At 33.5% G+C, this 25,831-nt stretch overlaps 1 protein-coding gene across 5 annotated transcripts in view; it reads right to left on the bottom strand.

Moving 5' to 3' along the window:
* Positions 1–25,831, bottom strand: part of LOC113510250 (neurexin-1) — a 261,039-nt gene that overhangs the window by 156,652 nt on the left and 78,556 nt on the right. For all 5 annotated transcript variants that reach the window (XM_052900440.1, XM_052900439.1, XM_052900441.1 and 2 more), the window contains exon 4: positions 6,558–6,702. In XM_052900440.1, coding sequence (XP_052756400.1) covers positions 6,558–6,702 — 145 coding nt within the window. The remainder of the gene's footprint in view (positions 1–6,557; positions 6,703–25,831) is intronic.

The following is a 25,831-nucleotide window of genomic DNA, read 5'->3' as shown; positions in this document are numbered from 1 at the left end:
CTGTGTCACCCATGATACCTTTCACGCGTTGCCATTCCTTAGAACTAAGTTATTACCCCTCTGTACCATGTAATTTCACTGCAGTATCCCACCCTTTAAATTGATCTTTAACCAAACAACTGCTTCACAACGGAAACACGAATATTATGCGATACACGATTCCGCATTCCAAATTCAAATATTTCCAATGTTATGTATCTACGAAACGTTTAGACTTTATTCTTTGATGATGTGTGTATGTGTGTGTGTGTGTGATATATATACGTGACTACGTATGTGTATGTAAGCAATACGATTGTAGACGTTTTTTGCCCAAAAATATACCTACTCGATATAGTTTAAGATTGATTATTATACTGAATCTATTAATATAATAAATGCTTGTAGCGATGGATAGATGGATGATAAGATGGATATTTGTTACTCTTTCACACAAAAACTACTAAACGAATTTGTATTAAATTTGATACACGTGTAGGTTACTTTATGTCCCTTTCAGACCCAAGATTTTTTTTCTTTCAGCTTAAATATATTTTCGTGTTTTGGAGTCAAGCCATCTTGCCGGCACGCACGAGACTACTGCACTACCTAACCGCTAAAATGATTTCTTATTGGCTGGTTTAGAATCTCACTATCATGTTATTTCAGGTTCGTGCGTAAAAATGAATTGCGCGCGGTTTTAGAATTTTTAAAGTTACAACTCACGCCCGTATCGTTCTGAAAGGGATATACTGACACATACAGATGAAGCCATGGGATATAGCTATTAAAAAATATAAAAAGATCTGGTTTCAAAACTACACCATTCCACTCTCAGGTCAAGTCTATTTAAGGCTGTAATATTTTAGAACTCAGACCGAAAATGTCTATTTGTTTAAAATTAGATTTTCACTTGCTCGATAATTTTAGACGTTCTACATAACCTTTTCAGTTTTAAGTTAAAATCATTCGCTCAGTTAAAATAATATTAACTGAACCGACGTCTGACACGTAACCGAGATTAAAAGCAGGCTATATCCTTCTATATACCAAATGCATACATGTGTGCCAAATTCGATATCGTATTGAGCCGAGACGCCAAGAGAATACAGACATACTTTCACATGTATAATATTAATTGCTTAATATGGATAGAATCATAATCATCGTCATCATATCAGGCATTAATTCTCCACTGCTGAACATAGGCCTTCCCATAAAAGTAGATTTTGCAAGTAGTTGCCACGCTTGGCAGGCGGATTGACAACCGCAGTTAGGCTTTGGTAATGTTTTTTTTATACAACTTAGAATGGCAAACCGTCAGCTTATTTACCCCCCATGCGTTGCCATTCCTGAGAACTCAGATATTATTCCTCTGTGCCCAGTATATTCACGCCATATCCCACCCTTCAAACCGGAACACAGCCATGCAAACACAGCTGCTTCACGGTAGAAACACGAATGGGACAGAGGTACCCCAGCAATCGACTTTTGTGCAAAGTCTCCCTCTAGTAAATCAGAAATAATTAAAGATCGTGTCCCACAAAAAAAAAACAATTTAAATTTTTATAAAACCATGTTAAAAAGTTAAAGTCTAAACATAAAACTTAGGAACAGATTTTGATAAAATTTTAATAACACCATTCCGTAAGTGTGGGCGACAAAGGAAACCAGGAATGGAAATTGGAAATATGTATATAATAGTCAAAGGAACTTAGAAGACTAGGGGCCGTGAAGGGAAGCCAAAAGGAAACAATAGATATGCGTGTCAATTTCGAATTTGGTATATAATAATATATAGCTATAAATAATATATGTGGCCTGTACTGCACAGTAAGTATATACTTTCAGTTAAAAAAAGAATTATCGAAATCGGTTCACGACTGACGGAGTTATAAAGTAACAAACATAAACAAAAACACAACCGACCCGATGAGAACATTTTTTTTTAATACAGCTGAAAACAACTCCTTCGATCGTGACATAACAAAATATGGATCCAACACGGAAATAAACCCCATCGATGGCAAAAAGAATTACCTGTCAATATCAGTACATATCTGACAGAGATATCATGCAACATACGCACACAAAAAAACACAAGCCTCTTTTTATAAGCCGCTCAAGTAATAAATAACGTTTACCGGTTACTACGTACGTAATGGATTGGTGTGTTGAAAAACGAAAGAGTCGTTATGTTATACTGTGACGCCCAGAATAAGGATTCGTGCTTGATAATAGCCTAACAATTAACTGCTTACGTGTCAGGTTACAAGCTGCTGGTGGCGTGGAACTACGTACCATTGTAACTGGAGTTTGTTAATTTTAAACCTTTAACTTTACGAATTTAAAAGAGCCAAGCACAAATCGAGCAAAGGTAAATGCGGTTCCGTAGCTATTCTATATATTTGACGTAAACATGATCATACAACTGTGGAAATTAACTGTTTCAACTCTTAAAACTAAATAATAGAATACTGGCCAATTTTAGCAACAGTTTATAATTACAATCGAACCCTCCTATACATTATATATAGGTATAGAAAAAGAGCTTTTCTTACACACACTACAATTGTGGATACTCTGTCTTTCTCTTTCTCACTCTCTCTCATACACATACATACATAATTACATCCATACACCTTTGAACGACGAAATATTTTGTAAATAACACACATTAAAAATGTTTGAGTTTAGAACGCGACATTATTTGCTTATTTTGTAGATTTTTTGCTCGGCAAAAGAAAGTGGTCATCACAAAACTAATAAGAGACCAATGTAGAAATAAGCCCTATGGTTTGAAAAAAATAATCGAAATCACCATTTACAAATTGGTAAATAACCTTATAAGAACAGTCACAATAATCCGAAGAATACTAAAATCAGAGAAAAGATCAAATATAAAACATAGAGAAATAAAACAAAGATTATTTTTCATTTATTCAAAGTTCAATTACCCGTGAACCGATGCGGGTAGGTATGTCCCCTTTCAAACAAAATGAAGCGATACACTTTTGTCGGTAACCTACGAAAACATCTTGTTTAAATTATGCCTCAGTCCGAACCGCGATATCGTTTTAACCAGTGGCCTAAGCTACAGGCGACGGCGTGCTATGTCTAGAGTCCAAGTCAAAAGCGATTAGTGGATTGGCATTACATTAAAAATATTTGAATTTAGAACGAGTCACACATTTTGCCTCAATACAATAGTTTTTTGCTCTTTAAATAAACGACAGTATTAGTCGTTACAAAAGTAATAGGAAATTAACACCAGAATAAACCCCATCAGTTAAAATTAACCATCTGTCTATTTTACTTTGTTTTTAAGCAACTTAAAATGGCAAACAAACTGGCGGCATACCTGGTGGAAAGTGGTAACAATCGCCTCTAGACATGAACAGTACCATGGATATCACAGAGTATACCGAGTTATCCAGGATTCCCTCATGCGTTGCCTTTTGAGGACTAAGTGTTATTTCTCTGTACCCTGTAATATCATTACCATCGACCCTAAAGTAAAAGTATTGAAAAAATAATTTACAAAAATAATTGTGAATTTTTTTATAATTTGTGACGTAATCGCATTAAATTTCCGTTTAATTCACAAAAATATGCAAACGAATTGACAAACTCTTTCTTTTAACGGTCGCTTAAAAAATATTCTATTGTCTGATGTGTTTTTAAAAGAAAGAACTAAATAATTTATCATTGCCGTGTGGTTCCGACATAGAACGGGAAGCCCCTTCCTTTCCCGTAGGTATTGAAAGAGGCAACTAAGATTAATGGTCGAGGCAATGGTGGGCAAAAGCGTCCCTCTTAAAACGTCACCAAAGCTTAACTGCGGTCGCCAACCCGCCTGCCAGCGTGGCAGCTACTGGCAATACCTCCCTTTATGGGGAAGAGCTATGTTTAGAAGGAAATATTTAACAGCTGATATGATATGATGCATCTGTCATTGATATTTCCCACTAGTTTCAAAATTCGTCGCCATTATTAAAATACTACTTTTTTAAAATAATATTATAACAACTAAAATAATGAGCCATAATAGATCAAACCATGTACTCTCGGCATAAAATGGGCCATCCTTTCCTTTCCCGTGAGTGTCAGAAAAGGCGACACCTAACAAATTAGCATAACCTAACTGCGGTTGCCAACCCGCCTACCAAGCATGGCCACTACTAGCAACCCTCATTAACGGGGAGGGCTATGTTCAGCGGTGGATAGTTAATAACTGAAATGATTATGACGGGGAATAAATCATCTCACCAATTATCTCTCACTGATTCCACACCAGCACATACCATTATCCATTTAAAAAAAGAACACACCTAATAATATTGAAACATAAACCATTCTAAATTTAAAGAGAGCCTAAATAGGATAACATTTTATTTTCGTCATAATTTATCAGTATTTCCTTATTTCGTGAAACCAGACGCTTTTATTACTTAATTAAATCCGTTAAGTAATTTATCGCTTTTAACTTAACCCACGCGAATAGAGCCGCGCTCAATGGAATTTCTCAGCTGGATTTACCCTTAGTAATCCAAAAGGAATTTTCCGAAATTCTACCTTATGATAAAGCAGGAAGGTATACTTTCCCTCGCACTTAACCATCGAACAGACGTGACAACGGCCGACAGGATAAATAAAGATATTTACGAAATATAGCAAAATATGGCGGAAATTTAAAATTATATTTGTATTCAGGGGGGGTTAGATCCTTTGGCATTCCATTCACAAGGAAATTATTGGGAATACAAGACAAGATTTTTCTTGTTCCAGGTAAAAGGGAAATTTTTAATTTTATACCTTTGTTTATTTCAATTAAGAGCATTCATAACCATTTATTTATTTATTCTTTATGACCACATTACAAAAATTTTTAGTACAAAAGGCGCTCATTGTAATAGGCAAATACACTGCCATTTACTCTCTCTTTCTCTCTCTCTATTTAGCAAAATGGTTGACTGGTAGAGAATGCTATCAAGCTATAATCCACCCTAAAGACATAATTAAATATGTGCAAAGTAACATAAGTACAAAGTAAATAAATAAATAAATTACCAAAGCCTAACTGCGGTAGCCAACCCGCCTGCCAATCGCGGAAACTACTAGCAAAACCCTCCAGGGGGGGAAAAGAATTGCTAGTAATGGGGATTAGTAGCTCCATTACTAGCAATCTACTATATCAGGTCGATCTCCTCCTGGTTCCCCTTGGAAACCATCGTGATTGTTTTATTGTTAGATTCGTCACGGTAGGCTAACTGACCTACTTCATCGTCACCTATCATCCCTCACTGGTGTCCTGCCAGTGTATACCGATAGCGTAGGCGGGGTTACAATTCCATTAAAATTCCAAAAAAAAAAAAAACCTCCAAGGAGGCATGTATTCAGCAGTGGACAGTGAATGGTTGATATGATACTCGTAATTGTATAATTAACGATATCTTATATATAAAATTCTCGTGTCACGGTGTTTGTTACCAAACTCCTCCGAAACGGCTTTACCGATATTTATGAAATATTGTGTGCATATTGGGTAGGTCTGAGAATCGGCCAACATCTATTTTTCATACCCGTCAATGATAAGGGTGACCCACCCCAAAATTTATTTTTTTATTTTTTTTTTGACAATTTTTTTTTTATTTTTATTTCATTATACTTTAGTATTGAAAAATGCATACAACTTTAAATTTTCATCGTTTTACGATCAACCCCTGTATTTTAATTGCGATTTTTATATTTCGCAATAAGTAGTAAAACAACGTTTACGGGGTCAGCTAGTAATATAATATAAATATATAATTAATTATTTTTATTCGCTAGCAGAGCATTTTTTAAATAATCAATCAGAAATATTGAAATATATTTTCCATCATGCCTCCAATCAAACTGTTTATAATCACTCCTCTTCATCCAAAGGTTGACTAGGAGAGATCGCTTTTGACGATAAGGCCGCCCGTTGTTTTTTTATTGTGATTATTTCTTATAATTGTTTGTATCTATAATAAATTTACTATTGTAATATTTTGAAAGAAACATTAAAGAGTAGGGTCGAGGAGGTCGACCTGGTTGGGTATATTGCTAGCAATTGGATTCTCAGACTCCATTACTAACAATTCCTTCCCCCCCCCCTGCCGAGGTTTACCCTATAACACTACAGTATAGAGTTTTTCAAAAAGTGTATATAAAGATTTGTTCAGGATCGGCAACGCGTACGTGTCACTCCTAGTATTACAGGCGTCTATAAGCTACAGTAAAAGTTTACCATCAGACGGGCTGTATGCTTGTTTGCCAACTTCGTGGTATAAAAAAAAGAGATTATAATCATAATACTAAGCAGAATGAACCTGTCTGCCTATTTCTAACTAAAGGGAAAAGAAGTTAATTTTTAAATAATGGGGACTCCTTTCCTAGTAAGGGCACATTACTACGTCAGCCTCACCCTCTACGCGGTCTTTCCTGGAAGCCATTATGGTCAATTCTTAACGAATTCATCACGATGGGCCATTAGCATAGCCAGATACATAATTCAATCTTAATCCTAAAAAAAAACACAAATTGTCACTTACCTTTAAATCCCTGGAATGTCGCAACTCTTGTCTCCTTGGTGGTTGTCCAGGTAGATCGGAATACACCAGGTTTCTAACTGATCCCCGGAACTTCGGTTCAAATATCACTGAAGGCAATGCTAGGGTTGTCAACTTCACGTTGTATCTGTAACAAAAAATATAAATAAATAAATACGACTGAATACCTTCAAGAATCTATTTAAATCCAATTTTTTTTATTAGATATACTTATTGTGCCAAATAGCTACCGTCTTTTACCTTTCTCCTCTGCCCAAAGGTTGTCTGTAAGAGATTACTTTAACGATAAGACCGCCTTTTGTACTTCATATGTGTAATATATATTGTTTTATATTATTCTTTATGTGGTGCAATAAAGAGTAAATAATTTATTTATAGAAGTTTAAAATCCCGGCATAGATTTTTTTTTATACAACTTAGAACAGCAAACAAGCTGACGGCCCACCTGATGGAAAGTGGTAACCGTCGCCTATAGACATGAGCAGTATCATGGATATAGCAAAGTATATAGATATGACATGATGATACTATCCAATTAATTATATCTGTGTATGAAATTCCATACAAATCCAATCAAAAGTTATTCAATCGTTTCAACACGATTGAATAACAAACATTCAAACATCTTCACAAACTTTCACATTTATTTATTTATATGCTTCTGTACATTCACTTATAATATAGATATTAAGGTATAACAAAAATGTTCACAGGCAGCCTTATCCCTTAAAAGGATTTCTTCCAATCAACTTTGAGAACCAGAAAGGAGAAAGTATCTATAAGGTATGTACATAAAGCATAACATATGTGAAACAAAAATAATACTATAAATAATAAATATACATGATATATATATATATATATATATATATATATATATATATATATATATATATATATATAATAAATATATATAAGCATAGAATAACTATAATACGTAACTATAATATATAAATAACTCACTGTCAATTGTATTGTAAAATCTTTTAGCTTGAACTTTAAAGGTATAAACGGTCTGCACCATTGTAGTATATATATATATATATATATATATATATATATATATAAATAAGAAAGAAAGTATATAAACAGGCAAATGTTGCCGAGGAGTGGAGCTGACCATTACATCTATTCATTAAGTTACAATGTTAATAACAGTATGTATTTAACAATATTCATAAGATTTACTTGTGATTTTTCTCTTATTTCATCATGACATTACGCGGAATGCGTTGGGTGACGTCAAACAAAAGATGCCATTTCTCATTAGGCGACGTTCGCGAAAACAATTTTTTATTCATAATTTAATTTGGTCCTATCGATTTATCGCCATTTGTAAATTCAATTCTACAAAATCCAACACCGGGAGCATTCATCTTGGAATTACCGGGGAGAGCTGCTACAATTTATCTACCCTTCTTTTCTATTACGACGACACTGAGTAATATTTCTGTGGCAAAGTTGACATGTTTCAAAATGTAATGTTTTAAAATATATGGCCGCTAGCTGTGTGATGCATTATCTGAAGATATTTCCTTAGTTGATAGGTATAAATATATATACCAGAGTATTTATATTTACCAGAGTATTTATATTTACCAGAGGGAGACTGTACAAAAGTCGATTGCTTGGATACCTCTGTCCTATTCGTGTTTCTACCGTGAAGCAGTTGTGTTTGCATGGCTGTGTTTCGGTTTGAAGGGTGGGATATAGCGTGAAGTTACAGGGTACAGAGGATTAACACCTGAGTCCTCAGGAATGGCAACGCATGGGGTGTATCATGGGCAAAACAGTATACTCTGTTATGTCCATGGTACTGCTCATGCCTATAGGTGACTAAATAGTAAAGAAACATCATAGTATGTCATATTCATAGCAAAAAAATAGCAACTTTTAAATAGAATTCGCATTATATACTTTATTGGCGACGTTTCGACGTAGATTGCACTACGTCGTGACCACGACAGGATGGCGTATTTAAAATATGTATAAAAAACGCGAAAGTTTAAAATGAAATAATATATACTATATCAATTTTCCGTTGAGAAGTCGACCTCTCTTTAATGAAACTTTTGTTTATATGGATAGAGTATCACAAATATTTCACTAAAAATAGATCAACTTTTTTATGCATGTCTGGGTGAATAGGGTTACCATAATATACATTTACCACTCAGTATAATGGGAGAAATTATATTCGAAAAGTTAAGTCGAAAAATAAAAACAATTTATACAAAATTCCTACGAATATATTAAAAAAAAAAACAAACTAAACAGAGCATAGTAACTCGTAATGATGCTTATCTTTACGGATTACTTTCATTTATATCCAAGTATAGACTTATAATATATTTTCCTTTTACAATCATTGAATATTCTGTCCGGGAAATTTTTAATCCAATTTCTTTTTCACACTGTGAAAATGACGCGTATTGTCTTTCAATTTGAGTCAAATTGAATTAACCGACTAAATGTTGACATGCTTTTGACACGCAATGCTCTATCTACATAATCTAAAAGCGGAACATGCATTTACATAACATATCTGACTTAGAACATTTGTATCTCGTTAATATTACAACACAAATAACAGTAGAAATAATAGTGAACTAAAGAGAGTCATATAATAACAAGAATTCGTTCATAAATCAGATTCTTGCATGAGAGACCCTAATAATAGTTTCCCGGCCAACTACAATTAGCCATTACTTGATAAGTTAATTCCTGGATGTACGTAGCACTATTCATATTTCTCAATTACATAAATACGTTGTTTCATATATACAAACAAGTAAATTCTATGTTTATATTATTTCCTAGCAGAAACAGAAATTCTAATTTTAAAATTTGCATATTCATATAACCACTATCTCATAACCATAGACAAATTGAATCTTTGTAATCATTAAATTCGAAATTTAAATTTATTTTACACAATTAGAACATCTCGCTTGTTTTTTTTTTTCATAAAAGTCGGACATAGAGTAGATAGAATATACAGAGACAGTATACGTTCTAGAAACAACAATACTAGAAAGCTAGAAATATAATTACTTTATTAATATCATTCTCTCGGATAAAACGTACGAATTATAGCTTTTTTAAACTTGAAAGCACTCTGGGAAATGTTGGGAAATTTTATAACGACTCCCAAGACTTCTGGCGAGTGAGCTTGTTCCTTGGAATTGAACGAGAAAATAATTATATAAGACCTAAGAGACGGTTAAATAGAGCAGATACATGGACGGAAATTTTTAAATTACGAGTAATTAAAAAATAAACTGCTAAGTATATTAATTTTTAATTTATACTAAAAGAATTATAAACAGCGTGGAAAATTTTATGCAATTTAATAGTTTAGAGAGAATTCACTCTGCCACTTATGAAAACATATGTCTGTACTTACGTTTAAAATGTTTATTTAAATTGTTCCAATAGGTGAGGTAATATAAAATGTAACATTTATTTATACATTTGTTTATACATTTATATTAAACTAGATAGAGACGAAATCGTAGCTAAAATTAAGTAGTAAAAAATTACAAGTATCTTTCATACTTGTCTGGTTATTGTGTGAAATATATGTAAATATGGTAAATATATATAAAGATGTATGTGGAGTGTGCATTTGATTATTCCGTCTTTTTATTACATACACTTCTTGTATCAAATATTGTCTTTCTTTTCTCCTCTATCCAAAGGTTGTTTTTGACGAAAGCTTTAACAAGAATACCGCCCTCTGCACTTTATAGTGTATTTTATTATAGTATATTTTTAAGTGTATATTTCTTTAAATAGTTCAATTAAGAGTACATAAATAAGTATGTGAATTGGACTGAAATAAAAAGTACATATGCATAGTACATATGTTCCTTCTTCATATTATGTGTATACCAGATATATATTAGTTAAGCAGTTATAACACTAAAAGATAACACACAAACTCACCGTCCCATTTATAATTAATAATAAGGATTACTAAATATTTTAAATGTATAATTCTACTTTTGTTTAAAAAGAGGATTTTTGGCTTTGCTTACGAATTAAGAGATATAAAAAAAGTTTTGGAAGCATGGAAATTTATGCTTATTTTGTTTTATTTTTGTTGTTACATTTTGATTGTTATTTTGTTTTATTTGTTATTTTTGTTGTTGCATTGTTTTATTTTTATTTGTACTATTAATTGTATATAAAACAGAACCAATCCCTATCTTTATCAAATGACTTCTAATTTGAGAAGCGAAGCAATAGTAATTTATCACGTATTACCACAGAAACCGTCTAAAATACCATCCTCTTTTAATTAGTAAAGGCTTAAATTGTCGATTCTGTAATCAGATCCATGGGATCCAAGGGTCTGTTCACCTTTTTCTCACGTTAAGAACGGTTTCGATCAAAGATATAGGAAATGACTAGAAGATAAGTGAAAGTAAATGTTTTTAATAAAAAAAAATCACTTAAATTGGGATAAAAAAGATATAACAAAATATAGTCTTATTTTTTTATACAACTTAAAATGGCAAACAAGATGACGGCCCATTTGATGGAAAGTGGTAACCGTCGCCTATAGACATGAGCAGTACCATGGACATAACAGAGTATACTGTTTCGCCCATGATACCCCCATGCGTTGTCATTCCTGAGGATTCAGGTGGTATTCCTCTGTACCCTGTTGTTATGTCATCAAATTTAAATGTAAATTATGTTGATATATTTGTTTCAAAACATAACAAAAGAAGAAATAGTATTAAAATTCACTCAGTTATTTAGGAGCTACAGTGTTACAGATATACTCGTACAAATACAGATAAACCTTAACTTTTACAACCCCTTTCGCGATGGGGTTGAAATATGACTAGCGACGGAGTTGCTCTCTCGAAGGATTGCGAGTTCGACTCCCAGCAGTGCACTTTGGGGATTTGAATGGTGTTATTCTACGCATAAAATATATTGCTTAAATTTAAGGATTCTTTTGACGTCCATAGCATTAACGAAGATATTTGCCGACAAATATTAGATTTTTTTTTACATACCACTGAGGTGGCAAACAAGCATACTGTCCACCTGATAGTAAGCGGTTACCTTAGCCTATGAACGCCTGCAATACCAGGAGTATTACGCGCGTCTCAAATAAAATATTAAAGAACTGTATTTATTATTTATAATATTTAATATATATATATATATATATATATATATATATATATATATATATATATATATATATATATTACTGTAGGGTAATTAATTTTTATAGTAATTTAACTACGCAATTCTAACTTGTATACATGTGATATAATATATTCTTTAGCAATATAAAGGTTGTAAGCCTCTTAGTATAAATAGAAATGAAGCACAAGTTCTCACAGTTCATTTAATTTAGATATCATACTGTTAAATCATATATTTACTTATTTTACTTTGTATATGACATATAATAAATAATATAACATAAATACCCAACTTCTGTTTATCCATTGACATTTATTTAACTATAGCTTCTTTAGGACTTCCATCAACAATAACTGATATATATTTTATATAATAACCACGTGGTTTACTATACTTGTTCACTCTTGATACGTCAAGAAGATCCGCTCAGTTCAACGGTTGGACAAGAACTGTCTCCCCACCCAAATAACAATCTTTTATATCTACAGGGCCGAATTCGAGCGAACAAGTCAGTGAGACCACGTGTTCTTACAATTTCATTACTTTTTATTCAAGTATCATGATAATAAATAATTATAAAATCAATTAAAAGATAAATTAGTCTTTTATATACATTACAAGAATAAAATTTGATATATTTATAATTTTTTTTATTATTTTACATTACCAAATTTGGTATAATAACAATTTAATTTGTTATTATATTTAAAGTAATTAGTCAGATTTTTATTAATAAATGTAGGTACACATTTTGACACACGATGTTTAAGAAAATTGATATAATTTAAAATAAATATCTAACACGCGCATTGCCGACCTTGAAGAAATCAATATTGTTATTATTATTGACAATTTTTAAAAAGAAAAAAAAGGAGATTTTTAATTCTTCTGAATATATTTTTATTAATACGAGTATAATACCTGATTATTGGGATTAAGGGATTGTTAGTAAGTGGGAGGTTATTTTTTTTTTGATGGGTGAAAATGATATGGTAGCCCCGCCTGCGCTAACGGGATACGCTGGCGAAGCACCAGTGAAGGGTGATAGATGAGAATGAAAACAGGCCAGTTAGCCCATCATGGTGAATTCATCAGGAATTAACCATGATAGTTTCCAAGGAGAACCGCGTGGAGGTCAACCTGGTTGGGTATATTGCTAGCAATGGGATTCTCAGTCTCCATTACTAACAATCCCTTTCCCCCCAATAAGTGGGAGGTTAGTCCCCATTGCCATCAATATGCCCTATCAGGTTGACCTCCACGCGGTTCTCCCTGGAAGCTATCGTGACTAATTTTTCATTGAATCCGTTACGATGGGCTAACTGACCTGTCTATTCATCCTCACCAATCAGTGTATACCGTTAGCGCAGGCGGGTTACCATGCCATTTTCACCCATTAAAAAAAATACCTGTTTAATTAGACAAATTATAAACCGATTTTCATCATCCTTTTTGCGATCGTCCGTGTCCACTGCCATATTCATTTTAACTTTGTAAAAATTGTGATCACCGTTTCTCTTTGAGCAAAAAGCTGTTGCAAAGCGTAATCTAAATTTAAATATTCATAATTGAAGCCAAATTTTTTGTGAAGCAAAATATATGTTGGTACTTTTATTTTTATTTAAACAAAGAATAAAGATAATAGGCTAATAAAAGTATCACATATTTATATACAAAATCAAATCTTTATATACATATCAAATATTTATATACAAAATTTATTTCCATTCGTTTGTTTGTTATATATATTCTGTAAATGCTATAAAGAAGAGAGCTATGGAGAAGGCTATGCTCGGAGATTCTTTACTTAATAGAATTCAGTGATGCTGGCAGTGATCTCACAGAATTTTTTTATCTTTAAATAATTTTTAAAATTTTTAATTACTTTTTCTTGTTTTTTTTGTAAATAATTTGTAAATAAATATTTAGGATAATATTTCAAGTAGTAATGTAAAATTTGTTACTGACTAATGTAAATAATATAGTAAACTACATTCATAGAATTCTAATTGAGGATATCCGCAGAAGAACCGACATAACCAACACAGCCCGAAGGATAAGCAAGCTCAAGTGACAATAAGCTGGTCATATAGCTCGAAAAACCAATGATGATGGCGAAGAAAGGTTCTTAAGTGGAAACCTCGTATAGGCAAACGCAGTATAGGACAACACTCCAACAAATGGAGTAACAGTTTAAGTGACCTCAAATGCATTGCAGGGAGTCAGTGAATGCAGGTGGCTCAGGACCGTTCTTTATAGCAGTCTATGGGGGAGGCTTATGTCCAGCTGTGGACAGATAACGACGGACATAATATCATTATTTGAATATATATAAGTAAATTAAAATGTACATTTATATATTCACATTATAGTACGTATTTTATCTCTATATGTGTATTTAAAAAACGAACACAGTTTCGTGTAAATACGTGCACAAATAAAAAAAAATTAAAATTAAATAAAAAAAAAATATATTATTATTCTTTAAATATAATACAAGGCAAGTAGATACAGCCACTTTCTACCATGGTACGGCTCGCCATCGCCATACTGCGCGGTTTCAGAGATATTTCCTCCCACGAACACTCAGGTTGTGGAATGAGCTCCCTGCCGAGGTTTTCCCAAGAGACTACAGCATGGGGTTCTTCAAAAGGGGGGTAAAGAGGTTTCTTCAGGGTCGGCAACGCGCGCGAAATACCTCTGGTATTGCAGGTGTTCATAGGCTACGATAACCACTTACCATTAGGTGGGCCGTATGCTTGTTTGCCACCTCAATGGTATAAAAAAAAGACATCACTTCATTTACATTATTATTAAATTATTGAGTTTTATCATCAAAGTATTCATTTAAATTATAAAAAAACATACTCTTATGTAATGTGTGCTATAAATAAGCTATTTATCTACCTGTATTAAAACCTAAAGCCTTCTTCGTCTCACCACTACATTTGAATAAATTCCACGAAACACATACGAGTACCTATAATTTTGTTCAATAACAGTATCATGTTTCAATGTGGTTTTTATGTATCGGGTCAAATAAAATGACATGCTGTTGTATGCCATCACGTCTACGCTGTAGACGCCCGGCTGTCTGGCCTGTAAGTATTTCATTGCACTCATAAACATAACACAATTTCCACGCTTCATCCTCCTTGTACTACGACCTATATTTTGATATCTCATAGACCTAGTTTCTTGATCGAAATCCAAATTGCTAGCACAAACTAGGTCCTAGGAAAATATTAACACAACTTTTTTAATGTCGGGAGAAATGGATTGATTTTCTGTGACGTAAATGATGCATATATCAGCTGGTAAGACACTAGTGAATGATGACGGATGAGGATTAAGTCATTTCAAGTTGGCCTATGTTGACGAATTCGTCACAAATTAATCTCGATATTTTCCAGGGGAGACCACGTGGAGATCGACCTAAGGGAGTATATTTTGAATAGTGGAGCTGTTATTACTCACAATCTTTTCTCCCTGCAAAGGGGTTTTTAGTTCACCCTTTCAGGTGTTATTTTTTTTATTATATCAGCTGTTAACTTTGCACCGCATAACATAGGCTTTTCTTATAAAAGAAATTTTGCCAGTAGTTGCCACACTTGACCGACGGGTTGGAAACTACAGTTAGGCTTTGGTGATGTTTTAAGAGGGGCACTGCTGTCCATCTCTCGACCTTCAGGTATCCTCTTAAAACACCCATGGGAAAGGAAGGGATGGTCCATTCTATGCCGGTATCACACAACAACACCTGCGGAATCCTCTCTAAAAACAATCGTTATTATTTTTAAGTTAATTAAAGACCAATTTACTTGATTTCTTCCTTATATATCACCGCACAAACATCCTCACGTGTCATCCAAAAGAATCCACGTAAACTGTAAATAATAAACATAAAATACAAAGATAAAAAAGTTATTAAATTAATATCGCATTATTATATGTAATACATATTTAAAAATAATAGAATTTACATCGTATCTCCGATCAAACTGTTTATAATTACTCCTCTCCATCCAAAAGTTAGCTGGAAGAGATCGCTTTTAGCGATAAGGTCGCCCATTGTTTTCTCACTGTGACCATTTCTTGTAATTGTTTGTATCTACAATAAGTTTACTATTGTAATCTTTTAGAGGATATAATAAAGAGTATCTATCTATCTATCTCTACAAACTTCAATTATCAAAAGCAACAACGATTAGCTGAAACGCCAAGTCCATCCGCGCACAACCCTCGTAGGAGTCGTGAAAAATATAATTTTCAAAACTTTTCATATTGCATTATACACTTCCGTATCTAAGAATACCGGGGCGTCCCCGGAGAGAATTCGTCGAGTAAAAATAGTCCATTAAGTTAATCCCATAAAGTGCTGTCGGGAGATTGGTGATACTCGATCAACCGATCGCTCGCGTCTTTCGACAATACGATAAAAAAAAAAGAAATATTTATCAAGTAAACCGAGAAAAATAGCACATAAGTATACGTGTTCTCACTATTCTTATAGTGAGAATATTCGAGTAAGTCTCTGTTGTGAAGGAATGTATTATACCATGTAATAAATAATTATACAATATATTTCTTATGTATTATTATGTATAATTATTTCAGTATGTTGCTGACAGTCTGTCAGGTACTGAATAAGGTCCTCTCTACGTACATATCGTCATAGTCGTAGAATACTGACGGATCTTTATATGTAATCTTTGTCAGATCCGTCAGTATTCTACGACTATGACGATATAAGAATGGCGGGTAACAGAAATAAAACGTGACATACAAAGACGTCAATAACATATATACAAACACACACTCGAAACACATTACTCTACTTGCTCTCAGTCGGTTAAAATATGACTGTTTAATTTAAAACGTGTCTAGTTCCTTTCGCCGTTTCCAAAACAATATCGTTACAACGGATGTTTTGTTTAACATTTGTACTGCAATGCCTACAGCGATCTCATTTCCATACGGGCGCGTATTTCGGGCGGCCACTAAAGGAAAAACCGTGGAATTTTTGGTATTAACGACGCCATATTTCGTAAAGCCATTTTGTTTCGGAAGCTTTAGTGAAATGATGTCGCAAGTCATAAACGAACGCGTTTATTATTTATATTTTTCTAAACTACTACTGTTACATTTATATCAAAATAAATTGATAATAATTTTTATTTCATAATTTTATTTGTAATTTTAAATAATGTGTAATGTAATTTTTAATAATAAATGTATATTATTATGTAGCTATATTTTATACACCCAGTCATTTGATGCAGTGAAACATAATTACATATAATTATTAATATTTACATTTTTAGATAAACTTTAATTCTATACAGTAAAATACATTTTTTTTTTATTGTAAATCACATTATAAAGTACTATAAAACAGTTTTAATTGATTTCAAAAAGTTTAATACTCTCTCTCATCGAACTGCAAAATAACTTTCTCTATTATCCAGAAGGCATGCAATAATAACATCAAGATTCTATTAAACAATGATTACCATAGCAACAGTAGGCATCAAACAAAATAGATATAGGGAGGTCTCGGTGCATAAAAAGACAATTAAACAGTAACAAGAAGGCATAATTACTAACATTGTGTTATATATTATCTGTGGTACAATATATTTCTTAATCTGATGATACTCTTTTCATCAAACCTCAACTTATCTAAAATGGAATTTTAAACTTTTATAAACTATTTGAGTTCTTGATATTTTATATAAAAATTATAACTAACGTAAAAATCTGTCAATTCTAAAAGATGTCCCAATTAAAAGAAACCAAAAAAAAAAAAACAACTAAAATATTTTATTGCATTTGGGAGCTAAATCGTACACAAAAACTTCTTTATATCACAATTTTAGGGAAATAAAAAAATCTTAATCGCTACCGCTCGTGTCTCGTGCTTTACACTAAACATTCACAATGGGGGACTCAATTAAAATTCCTTAGGCGGCGCTATCCCACTTTTATTACAGTAATTTTGTGAAAAAGACAACTTGGAACGTTTTCCTGGTGTGACTTTTAGACAAAATAATTTTTCTAGTCAATTAACGGCTGGTGAGTCTTTCGTCAAATTAGTTGTTAAATTAGACACACATAAATCGATAGTAATTACTAATGATAATCATTAGAAAGAAGAAAAGGTATGAAAATACCGAAATAGAAAAGAACAAAAGAGAAAAGTACATTACGCTAACAAATAATATAACATAAGGTTAAAAGGGTGACTATGACTATAAAATCGATTACGAACTTCAAATATTATAAAAATTAAAATAATTAATGAATTTGTTCAACAAAAAAGAAACAACTATTTGAGTCACGAAAAAATTAATATTAGACCAACGGAACGGAAGTGAGCTCTATCGATTGTAAAAAGAATTATAAAAAGTGGTTCCGAATTGACGACGTAATCGCGTGACCGAACTACAAAGGAATAGGCGATTTTTTTTTAAAAGTGCCACACAATCGAATCTATCGCCTGGTTCAAGCTAGGATATCTTGGCTTACCAGTAACTCTTCAATATGATGCCTGCAGCTACTTTTCAAGGCAAGGAATGCATCCTCACACTTTTTTTTTAATTGATGATAATGGAATGTGACCCCGCCCGTGCTATCGGTATACACTGGCGGGGCACCAGTAAGAGATGATTGATGAGGATGAAAAGGCAGTTCAGTTAACCCATCCTGACGAAATCAACGATAAATTAGTCACGATGGTTTCCAGGGGGAGCCGCGTGGAGGTCGACCTGGTAGAGTATATTGATAGCAATGGGGATTAACCTTCCCATTACTAACAATCCCTTCCCCCCTTCCTCACACTTTAGAACCAGAATAGTCACGCACAGTACAGTTTGAGAAGTGCTTCCTTCGACGACTAAGAACCGACAATCGATAGGGAAGAGAGGTTCTTGAGTGGCGATTCCATACGGGCAAACGCAGTGTAGGACGACCCCCCACTAGATAGAGTGACGACCTCAAATTCATTGCAGGGAGTCAGTGGATGCAGGTGGCTCAGGACCGTTCTTTATGGCAGTCTATGGGGGAAGCTTATGTCCAGCAGTGGACGGATAATGGCTGAAATGATTGTTAACCGACTGTATTTTATGTCTGTGTTTTAGACGCAAATATTTTTTTATTTATCTATCTGTCTAAATTTCCACCAATCTTACAAATATGCATATTTTACAAATATTTTATTACACATTCTTTTAACTAGGAAGGAAATCTTTAAATGTCAGAAGGGATATCCCTGACACTTGGACCCTTCATAAATCGTGGACTCTCCAGTAAATCAAGAGCTCAATGCGGGCTCGAGGATAGAGCGCAATTAGACCTTGAGGTAAGTATAAAATAAATATTCCATAGGTTTAGTTTACATCTATACCTTAGAATAAAAAAAAAATAGTTTGTTTTTAATAAATAGACTTCTTTTTTCGCTACTTAGAATGGCAAACAAACAACTCACCTGATAAACAGTTTTTTTATTGGATGATAATGAAATGGCAACCCCGCGTGCGCTAACGGTATACACTGGTGGGGCACGAGAGAGGGATGATAGGTGAGAAAGAAACGGCAGGTCAATTAGCCCATCGTGATGAATACACCTGGAATTCAGCACATTGGTTTACAGGGGGAACCACGTGGAGGTCGAACTGATAGGGTATATTGCTAGCAATAGAACCGGTACTCCGCATTACTATCCCTTCCCCCAAAGGAAAGTGCTAACCGTCGCCTATAGACATGAACAGCACCATAGGCATAACAAAGTAAGTGTATCGTCACAAGAGTAACTTTGTCGCTTCGGAGGAAAGGGATTATTAATAATGTGGATCTGACGACTCGATTGCTAGCAATATACCCTGTCAGGTCGATCTCCACGCGGTTCCCCCTGGAAACCATCTTGGTTAATTATTCTTGAATTCGTCATGATGGGCCAAGTGATCTGCTTTCATCCTCACCTACCATCACTCACTGGTGCCCCGCCAGCGTATATCAGTAGCGCAGACGGAGTTGCCATTTCATCATCACCAATTAAAAAAAGTACTATGTCGCTTATTCATTGCCTACAACCATCAATATTATTTTTAATCAATAATAAATCGATAAAAAATATTCATATGAAAATTTAACTAGAAGATAAAATTTAATACTTGATTCGTTACATTTTTTTCTATATTTTAATATCTAGTTTTTATTTAATTCTCTATGAAAATTTGAAAAAAAAACTTCCATGTAGAATAGACTGTATTTACCAATATTAACATCTCATCCAAAATACATCCCACCCTTTGGAATCAAGCAAAAACAGACAGAGAGAGCCAAAGCAGTAACAACGCCAAATCTGAGGTTGAACTAAATTGAATTAAGGATCGCCATGTTCGAGTAACGGTCATAAATATGTAACTTCCTATTAATATTTATACTATGGAACTGGACAAGGCGAGTAAAAAAAATGGGCCGTCTCCCGACGCCCGGAACGGATCGCCCGCATATTTTCATCCGTCATTGATATTCGTGAAATAATCTCGGCTACATAAAATAGTTACCCAAATGAATATATTTCCGGTTTTCCTTTTATGCAACTTAGAATGGCAAAAAAGCTGATGGCTCACCTGATGGAAAGTGGTAACCGTCACCTATGGGGGAAGGAATTATTAGTAATGAGGAGGTTAGTCTCCATTGCTAGGAATATACTTTGTCAGGTCGACCTCCTCTCGGTTCCCCCTGGAAACCATCGTTGCAAAAATAACCGACTTCAATTGTTGCAAAACCAATTATTTTAATTTAATAACAAAACTACCGAACAGATTATGATAAAATTTCTACGAAATCAAACTATAAATATATACTTTCAGTTAAAACAAAAAAATTCTAAATCAGTTTACAATCAACGGAGTTATAAGGTAACAAACATAAAATAAAATACAACCGAATCAACTGAATAAAACGGTTACCATAGTTTATGGATACGTACATAGGGACATACGGGGAATCATGTATATTTATTTATTTATTTATTTAACTCTTTATTTTACCAAACACATAAAAATATACAATGACATATAAACAATTCTACTGAAATACAGTAGCATAAATTACAGATTAAAATATACATATAAAGGTACAAAAGGTTCTAATGATTTTAATAATTAAATATTTTAAGTATTCTTATGTTTGTTACTTGTATGTTTTTTTTTTTAATTATTTTGTTCGTGTCAGTTTTGTTAATATATAATCGACGACTAAAAAAAATGTTGTGTACATCTGTAATTGGTGTAAATGCAAGATGCAAGCCCTGTGTATCAATTAAAATTAATGTCTGTATTTACACTGTTGATGTACCTTTAAAAAAAATAAAATAAAAGGCGGTCTTATCGCTAAGGCAATGTCTTACAGACAACCTTATAAGGCAACAAACTATCGAAATTTTTAACCCTTAACCAAAAAATATCTACCTACATATACGAGTAAATCAAGCGTGAGTTCACGTATACCGTAAGTGAATAACAGAAAACACAAAGTTTTTAAGTCCAGCAGAGACAGAGTTTTCAAATATTCTCTTCTGAAATGCGAGTTTTATATTCTTTCAGAAGATCAAAGTTAGGTTACGCCTGAAGACAATTTGATGGAAGTCTGTCAAATGGTAATTCCATCCATGCGTTTAAGTGTTTAATAGTTATAATAGTACTGCAGCGGCCAGCAACTAAGGCATTGATGGACGAACGTACAAATGTGGGCCGAGGCGTAGCCGAGGCACACATACGTGACTCCATCAATATCTAGTTGTGGCCAAGGCTTGTATAGTACTTTTCTCAAACAATGCGCGGAATTTAAAAATACAATTTTACTTTTTAAATTCAATGACGAATAACGAACAATAATAATTTTTCACGCGACATAATGTTCCCTTGTTTTTTTTTTCAATAAACAGCTTTCTATTTGCAAGCCAGTTCGAAATTTAAATAAAACCTTGTATTAGTTACCTCCTTGGTAGGCATGTTTCGAAGTAAAAGGTAATTCCATTTTTAAATTACAGGACAGATATGAGTTTACACAGTAATTTATCTGGCCGCAAAACACGACAAATATGGATTTTCATACAACTTTTGCCGGCCGTTGCCCGCACGTATCTGACCAGTACGGCAATTTTGATTTATCTCGAAGAAGATTGTCAAAATAATGCTCACACTTCCAAGCATGTTTGAGAAAAAAATATTAATTCACTCTTGCGCCACCTACCCACTTCCCACATCATACTCAGGATGCTGTTGGCGCTGGCAATAATATATTACATAAATACAACATACTATCTGTAAGGTTGAACATTTATAAAGTGGCACAAACGTCTGGCCCGATAAATACAACTACAAAGACCCCCTCCCGTTCGAGTCAAATATATACAGCAGGAATATAGGTCACAGATTGTGTTATATAGTTTATATTAATATATAAACACGTGTTTATATGTCACAGGGAAATGAGGCTACTAGTATTTGTTTGAAATATCTAAGAAGTTCGCGAAATCTGGAGATTTGTCGAATGTTCGAATCTATTACGTTTTCTTGTTGAAAAAATGTAATGGCATGACAAAATATTATTTACAATAGATTATTCATAAGCTTATTTGAATTTTTTATTTACTCCGAAAGCATTTTATTAATTTCGTTTTGTGAAACTGGACCAGAGGGAGACTTTGTACAAAAGTCGTTTGCTTGGAACAGAGGTACCCAAGGACTTTTGTACAAAGTCTCCCTCCCTCTTTCTCAATGATGTTTGCATAACTGTGTTTCGGATTGAAAGGTGGGATATGGTTGTGAAATTACAGAGTACAGAGGCATAACACCTGAGTCCTCAGGAATGTAATGCATGAAAAGTATGATGGACGATATATGTTATATCCATAGTACTGTTCATGTCTATAGGCAACGATTACCACTTTTCATCAAGCGCGCCATCAACTTATTTATCATTCTTTGTCACATGAATAAAACTATGAATCGGTAAACCTATTGCAGTATTTTGTCATATTACTAGATTCTTTCAACAAAAAGACGAATATTTTAGGATATTTAACATTATAAATTATTTTATCCTAAATAATCGCGTAATTTCTCGTCGTTTATAAAACATAATAGATGCTGTGTGAAAGTCTAAAAGATAGCATAATAATATCCAAATCTACCATAATTCCATCATCATCATCAAATGTCAGCCGAGTGACAGTCACTGCTGAACATAAGCGTTTCCAATAAGGAGCGTTTTGCCAGTAGTTGCCACGCTTGGTAGGCGTATTGACAACAGCAGTTAGGTTTCGGTGATATTTAAAGAGGGACGCTGCTGCCCATCCATCGACCATTTACTTCACTCAGTCACCTCTTACGACAGCCACATGAAAGGAAGGGGTAGTCCATTCTATACCGGGACCACGTGGCAATTACATTTATATATTTCCTATAATATAAAATTTTTAAAATAACTTTCGATTACGTTGCCTTACAGACATTTCGTGGTTAAAAATAAACATTAATATCCAATTGGAAATACCTTAAAGGGACTAATACCGTAAGACGAGGCTCGTCTATATTCTCTGTCGAAATCGAACAAATCAAGTTGCGCTAAAAATATTCAGAAAGTTCAAAAGCAAAGTGAGATGTAGACAGATGCCAAATTGCTCCCGTTTTGGCTCAATAGGGCCTCTATTTGAAATCACTCGCTTCGGAGTATTTGAGGATAATTATTTATATTTTTTTAATTTCCTTAAACAAATAACTATAAAATAACAAATAATGCAGTCTGAACCTATACTAATATTATAAAAAGATTTAATTGCTTATATATATATATATATATATATATATATATATATATATATATATATATATATTATAAATTTTATAATGGATAAACTCAAAAACTATTCAACGAATTTTATAACTTCTTCCACCTATATGAATCTATACATATATATAAATATAAATATGTATGTGTAATATATGTATGTATGTAATATATATATATTATTCGGTTTGAATGGTGGGATATGGCGTGAAGTTACAGGGTGCAGAGGAATAACACCTGAGTCCTCAGGAATGGCAATATATATATATATATATATGGATATTTTTTATAAACGAGAAAACTAGACCTGTATCTTGGGGATCAATGGGCATCAATAAATGAAAAATACATTTTTATATTTACATTATTGTACATATTATATTATATATCTATATGTAATTAAAACAAAATGAACAGAGTTTTGTGCCTCCAGTCAAACTGTTTATAATTATTATTATCCATCCAAAGATTACCTGGAAAAGATCACTCTTAGCGATAAGGCCGCCCATTGTTTTCTCAGTGTAATATTTTTTTTATAATTGTTTATATTTATAATAAGTCCAGTAATTATTTTTTATTTTTTTTAACATACCTAACTCAAAAAAGATAAGCTTTCCAATTTATATGTACCTATTTTTAGGGTACTAATATGGTACAAAGAAATATTTTTTTACAGGAAACAATACAGAGTATCTATCTATCTACAATATTACTAAATTCATTTTTTGCGGTTTTCCCATGAGACTACAGTATGGGATTCTTCAATAAGCGTATATTAAGGTTTTCAGGCAGGCGTCTTTAGGCTACAGTGGCCATTTACCATCAGACGGGCTGTATGCTTGTTTGTAACCTTCATGGTATAAAAAATCATAGTACAATACGAATACGTATTATCTGTGTCTATACTGTACTATGATCCTAACTATAGATTGCGGGAAGGATTGTTAGTAGGAGGTAAGTCCCCATTGCTGTCAATATACTTTGTCAGGTCGACCTCCACGCGGTTCCCCCTGGAAACCATCATGACTGAATTATCGTTGAATCCCTTTTCATCCTCACCAATCATCGCTCACTGGTGCCCCGCCAGCGTATACAGTTAGCGCAAGCAGGGAGACCATTCCATTATCATCCATTAAAAAAAAACTATAAGCTGGTAAATAGTTTTAAACTTCCTATGATACTATCTAACTACGAATAGCAATTATTGTGCACGTATCATAAAATTGTCATTAGAGTTGCAATCAATAACATTGAGGTCAGCGGAATCCACCTATGGATATAAAATTATATTTATATGTATAATTTTTTATAATAAACTTAAATGGCTAACGGCCAGCCATTCGCCATTTCAAGTATTTTTATTTATTTATTTATTCATTAGTACAAATATGTGTACATGGCGGACATAATGCTAAAAGCATTCTCTCCCAGTCAACCATAGGGAAGTGTCAGAATACTCGAATGCGGTACTAGTAATTATTGATATACATACATACTAAAATTAATATATAAACGAATAAATATATATGAATAACAAATATACTTACACATATATGATATATACTATATTATACACGAGTTTGGGAATAATATAAAGCACTTACTGCTCGGATAAAGATAAAAAGTGAGCGTGAACGCTTTTTTTGAAAGACGGTTTAGTTAAGTATTATGGCGGCCTATCTGATGGAAAGCAGTAACCGTCGCCTATAGACAAGAATAGGACCAGAGTCTGCATAGAATACACTACTGCATCTCATATTTTTTTAATATATCAGCCGTTAACTGGCTACTGCTGCTAAGTATTCCCCATATGAAAAGTTTTGCCAGTAGTTGCCACATTTGGCAAGCGGGTTGGTAACCGCAGTTAGACCTTTGGTGATGTTTCAAAAGAGACACTGTTGCCTATCCATCGATCATAAAATCCCTTAGTCGCCTCTTACGACACACACGGAAAAGGAAAGGGGGGGGGGGCTATTCTATGGCAAATACCAAACTATATCAACCATTAATTGCCCACTGCTGAACATTGACCTCGCTCATAATTGAGAGGGTTTTGCCAATAATTGCCACGCTTGGCAGGCGAATTAGCAATCGCAAGTAGGCCTTTGGTGATATTTCAAAAGGGAGGCTGTTACCCATACCACGACCATAAGCTCCCTTAGCTGCCTCTTACAACACCTACGAGAGGGGGGAAAGGGATTGTTAGTAATGGAGACTGAGAATCC

Source organism: Galleria mellonella, unplaced genomic scaffold, assembly GCF_026898425.1.
Source record: "Galleria mellonella isolate WM207_F2 unplaced genomic scaffold, CSIRO_AGI_GalMel_v1 utg65, whole genome shotgun sequence".
In the NCBI taxonomy this organism is placed as follows: domain Eukaryota; kingdom Metazoa; phylum Arthropoda; class Insecta; order Lepidoptera; family Pyralidae; genus Galleria; species Galleria mellonella.
The sequence above is the reverse complement of the archived record's forward strand: the minus strand, read 5'-3'. Positions and strand labels throughout refer to the sequence as shown.